Source organism: Giraffa tippelskirchi, chromosome 2 (assembly GCF_054371585.1).
Source record: "Giraffa tippelskirchi isolate mGirTip1 chromosome 2, T2T-mGirTip1v1.2.pri, whole genome shotgun sequence".
NCBI classification, from domain to species: Eukaryota; Metazoa; Chordata; class Mammalia; order Artiodactyla; family Giraffidae; genus Giraffa; species Giraffa tippelskirchi.
Genome location: NC_137276.1, coordinates 7932716 through 7938051, shown reverse-complemented (window position 1 = coordinate 7938051; position 5336 = coordinate 7932716). Strand labels below are relative to the sequence as shown.

At 56.8% G+C, this 5336-nt stretch overlaps 1 protein-coding gene across 1 annotated transcript; it reads right to left on the bottom strand.

Annotated features, from left to right (window-relative positions):
* Positions 1-1808: 1808 nt before the first annotated feature.
* NKX1-2 (NK1 homeobox 2) lies at positions 1809-4642 on the bottom strand. Its single transcript, XM_081563164.1, has 2 exons — positions 4432-4642; positions 1809-2509 (listed from the first exon to the last, which is right to left on the bottom strand). The coding sequence occupies exons 1-2, from the start codon at positions 4640-4642 to the stop codon at positions 1809-1811; spliced, it is 912 nt and encodes a 303-aa protein (XP_081419290.1).
* Between the last annotated feature and the right edge of the window lie 694 nt (positions 4643-5336).

Here is a 5336-nt window from a genome sequence, read left to right as displayed (position 1 = left end):
CATTGTTTGGGGACACATTTCTTCTTCAGCATAGGAGGGAAAGAGTCTAATTAATAAATTATAATTAAATAATACATATACTCAAATCTGATGAGATTCACATGAATGTGAAATCTTCATTTAATGTGGAAGAAGGGGGCATATTTTCTCATTCTTGATAATAACAGAAGTAGATATTTCAAGGTTGTAATCTCATGTGTTCACAAAACCAAATAATGTGCTTTTATAAGAAGCCATTGATCTTTAAATTTATTAATGACATAGGCTACCAAGAAATAGCAAGGAATACAGATATTGCCCAGCCTCGAGTCATCCAATAAAGATGAGGGTGAAAGACACATGACCTAGTTGGGGAGGTCTGGTTTTTGGAAATATGGGCTACAAATTATATTACATAAAAAATTGAAGAACAGTATTCCAGATAAAGCCAGCAAGAGAATTTTACAGGACTAATTCTTAGGAGAGATAATAAAAAGAGCAGTTAGAGTGCATGTCCATATATTAATTTCCTGCAGTTGAATCCATCACATATATGCCTTTTGCTTCCATGATATGCCCAATAATTATTTATTTTACTGCTCTTAACAACCTTTTGCTTGTTCACCATGCCACCACGGAGAGTCTGTGTAGAACAGAATATCTTTCAAGTCAGAATCTTAGATGAAGCTCTAAAAATGTTGAATCTGTGCTTTAAAAAATAGTCCAGTTCATAACTGCAGTATATGCTGGAGAGAACTCTCCTTGCTCGCTGTTGGGAGCCTAGGACTTGCTGAGACAGACACATTAGCCAAGACTGGCTAAGTGTTTACAAGTGTTTACAATATCAAACACTGCAAATCAAAATGGGCAGACTCTGAATATCCCTCAAGATTTCAGTTGTGCCTCTGGTCCCTTTGTTATTTTTATGCCTTTGGGGCCACAGCCTCGGTTTGTCAAAGCTGTTCTCAAAACTTGCGGTAGCGGGGAACTGCGCTCCACCTTAGCAGGCAAGCCTAGCTGCAAAGCAGTTGAGTTTCCCAACACGAACTTCTGGTCTTCTCCGAAAACTTAGGTACCCATTTTCTCAGGAATAGCCTGTGGAGCGACTGTCTGGAATTAAGTGTTGCTCTCAAGTCCTAATCTTAAATGAAAGATCTAAAAACGTAGAGCGTTACGCATTTAAAAACTGGTCCATTTCAAGGCGGCAGTGTGCGCTCACAGACTCACTTCTCTCCAACTTTGTGCATTATTTGGAAGGAATCGCTGGATTTGGGCCAGTAACCAAGTACGAAATGGGAAACAATCGGCTCCGAAAAAGGAAACAAAAACAATTTTGCTCTGAGGGAGCCAAAATCTTTGAAGATTCCATCCTCGTGAGCCGCTGGAGGACGGGTCTTGGCTCTCTCCGGACTCCAAGCCGGCCGCTGGACTAGCCGCGCGCCTCCGAACACCCAGACCCTCAGCAAGAGCCCTTGAACTGAACGAAGCCTGACCCACAGGGAAGAGCAGGTCTAGAAACGGGGAGATTTAAGGACAGCTTCCGCCTCCGAATACTCTGAAACGTGGTAGGTCCTTGATTCGCCTTAGTGGACCGTGTGGATTCCGGGGTTCCGCGCGGCGGGAAGGCGCGCACCTGGGAGCCGGCAGGAGGCCTCTCCCTGCCCTCTGGCGGCGCCTCCAGGCAGCCGGCAGGGAAGGGGCGCGCAGATACCCGCGCACCAGGAGGGGGCGGTCCCGACGCATCGGCGCCCCTCCGTAGGGTGGGGACCACAAGTCCACGCCAATCTCTCGTGAGTCCAGACGAAGTGGGGCCCAAGGGGCTCGGGGGTTCATAGATGCGGGGCGTAGAAAGGGGTCAGGTAGGAGGGCCCGAGGAAGGGCGCGAAGGAGCCCCCGGCGGCCGTCAGCGGGAAAGAGGCGGCGGCCGGGAAGAGGACGTTGGCCGCCGAGTAGGAGGGGAAAGTCTGGAAAGGATGCGCGCCCGGGCCCGGCGGACCTGGGCTGCCCCCAGCGCCGCCGCCGCCGCTCGCCGCTGCAGCCCCGGGCTGGGGCGCGCCACCTCCCGCCTGCGCCGCACCTTCGGCGCCGGGGTTCTGCTTCTTCCACTTGGTCCTGCGGTTCTGGAACCAAATTTTGACCTGCGTCTCAGTGAGGCTGAGCGACAGCGCGAGGTTCAGGCGCTCGCACACGGACAGGTAGCGCGTGGCCCGGAACTTGTTCTCCAGAGCCACCAGCTGCTCGTAGGTGAAGGCGGTGCGCGCGCGCCGCGGCTTGGAGCCGCTGGGCTCCGCGCGCCGGCGCCTGGGCCGTGGGGAGCCGGGGGAGCCCGCGAGGCCGCCCGCGCCGCTCTCCCCCGCCGCCGACGCCGCGGCCCGGGTCTCGGGGGGTAGCGTCAGACCCGCTTGCAGGTGCGCAGCCCGCTCCGCGCGCCGCCGCCGCGCGTCCTCCACGTCCTCGTCCTCCTCTTCCGCCTCCTCCGCCTCCGACCCCTCCAGAGGGGACGCCAAGCCGGCGCCGCGGCCCGCAGCATCTAGAGCAGAAGGGGATGGTGATTAGAAGCCGGGAACCACCCAGCCCGTCCTGGTCCCCGGACCTGCTTCTCGTCCTCCCCAGAGTAGGCGGCAATCTCCCCAACGCAGAGCCCTGCCCTGCCCCTCTCCGAGACTGCGTTCCCTGCCACCACCCCACGGCCCCTCATCCAGAGTGCCCGGCCCTTCCCAGGAGGTGGGAGTTAGGGTTGCGGTGACTCTTCTGTCTTGACTCATCTACGACCTAGTAGGCGTCCAAGAAGTGTATTTGGAATCAATGGATGACACCCTGCATTAAGAAAAAATAATGAGCTCATTGGAGAACCTTACAAGACCGTTGTATTACACATTAAGACATCGAGATGTGAAGCGCGTTTAGGGCTTTCTCCCCCGTCCCTAGAAGCTTGTTTGGGTCTGGAAACCCTAGCAATTAAAAAAAGAAGTTATTAGGTGCTCCTCTCCTCCCTTTTAAAGTGAAATTCCCTCTTTCCCATTTTCTCTCTGGTGCCGTGTTAATAGAGTTTCAGATTTGTGCGGGGCCGGATCGATAGATGTCATCTATTAAAGGTAAGTTTTAATCGAACAATATTAGGATCAGACAGGGAAAGGGGGTTTGAAGTCGGTACCTGCAAGCTGCGGGAAGGAGATATGCAGGCTCCAGTAATAGAATATCGATCAGAGAGGTGGGGCAAGGGGAGAGCGGCCCCTGCGAGGGGCGATCGGAACAATTACCCGGCCGGCCGCCCAGGCCCAAGCGCAGCCGCCAGAGACGCCCAGAGCCCCAAACCATCACCGCTAAACTTGGGGAGGGAAAGCAGTGGGGGGCGGGGGGGGAGACTGCCAGACTTCAAGCCTCTCCCTGCGCTGCGCCCCTGAACTTTGGCCTCCCTCCAAGGGAACCTCGTGCCCAGGGCTCACCCAACTCCGGTCCTGCTGCCCTTTGTCTTTCATTTCAGACAGAAACTTTCCTGGACTCCTCATCAGGTGTCCACCAGAGTTACGAGTTAAGTCAAAAACGGTTGCGGGGAGAAAGGACAAAGAGTCACCCATCACCCCCAAGCCACCTGGGCCCCAGTCCAGTCAACCATTGGGTCTGGGGAGACTGAGCGTGTGGGCAGTGGACTCTGCTGTTGTCTCTGGAGGGCTGGAAGGGGCCCCTGTGTGCTCCACCGGACCTCCCTTCCTCCTAAGACTTCAGACACATGATTCATCAGTCTCACCTCCCTCATCCAGAAAATGGAGGGATGATGCTGTCGACCTCCTTAATGACGCTGCCTACCTCGCGGGTTTTGAAGTTTTCCCTGACTTTTATCCCAGTCCCTAGCCCAGGTCCTGGCACCTGGCGGGAGCATTAAATGCCCAATAAATGAATAAGCCTGGCTAAACTGGGTTCTGGGTTATTAGTTTCCACTGCCAGTCAATCAGAGCTGAGGTGCTTACTCGCTTGGCAAGTGAGCAGGGATAAGCTTTGGTGGCAAATCTCTGACCTGGGATGCTGCGGGGGGGGGGGGAGGGTGCCGGGGGGGGGGCGTCCCCCATGTGCCTCTTCGTGCCGCTTCCCTGGTGGCTCAGATGGTTGAGAATCTGCCCCTATTGCGGGAAACCCAGGTTTGATCGCTGGGTCGAGAAGATCCCCTGGAGAAGGGAATGGCAACCCACTCCAGTCTTCTTGCCTGGAGAATCCCATGGACAGAGGAGCTTGATGGGCTACAGTCCGTGGGGTCGCAAAGAGTCGGACACGACTGAGCGACTAACACTTCAACTGCTCCTCTACTTTTTTCAGTCCTCTTCCTGTGTGCCTTCTCCCCTTTGGGGAAGACGCAGCCAAGGTCCACTCACCCGATCCCGGGCCGTCCCTCCCACCTTCCCATCGCAGCATCTAAGCTGGGGTTTTCCGGGGCCCGAGGCCGCCTCGCTTCCTTACCAGGCGCCTCTCGCTGCGCAACCGGGTCCCGGCTGGAGTCCTTCCTTGCTTCGGCTTCTGCCAAACTTTTCTTGGCTTCCCGGGGAGCCGGACGCACGACTGGGAGCGCAGCGCGGGTGAATTTCTGCGGGTCCAAGATGTCCAGAACCGAGAAGGAGATCTTGTGGTGGGAGGGAGCCGCTTTGGCCCCGCCGTCCTGCCATGCCAGCATGCCCCAGAGGCCGGCGGCGCGGGGTCCGGGGTGAAAGTGACGGGCTTGCTTTGGGCTGTGGCTCGGCCGCAGCTCTCAGCCGGTAGGAGGGTCGAGGCGGCCAAGTGAAGCTGGGGAGGGGGGCGCGGAGGCGGGGCGGGGAGAGAGCGGCGGGAGGTTGCGAGCAGATTGGCACTTGGGCTGCCCCAGGCCCCCGCCACGTGCAGGGCGCGCTAGCAGGAGCCCGCAAGACTGCCGCGAGCCTTGCCGGGACCTCCAGCCTCGGCGAGGGGTCACCTCGGTGAGTCCGGTGCGCGCGCCCGCTTGGACAGGGCCGCGGGCTCAGTGCGCCTCCGCCCAACCTGCTGGGACTCCGGGTGAGCGAGAGAGGGAAGTTCGGAAGCTTTCGTCCGGGAGATCCTCCCAATACACCCACCCCGACTCGGGCTTGGATTTGCACCCTCTCTCCCGGGCACCGGCTTTTGAGTTGGGGAGACGCAGTTGAGTCCCTCACTGATTATACGAGGGCAACGCTCAGCACATCGCCTGCCTCGCCAGTGCATCACAGTAATGGCCTCGGACCTAACCACCTCGGGTTTAAAAGCTTCATGCTCTCACAGTTCACAGTTTACAAAGCCCTAACACGTGCGCGATCTCGTCTGATCTTCCGAGCAGCCCTGTGCGGTGGGCGTGGCCTGGCAAGGCCATTTATCCC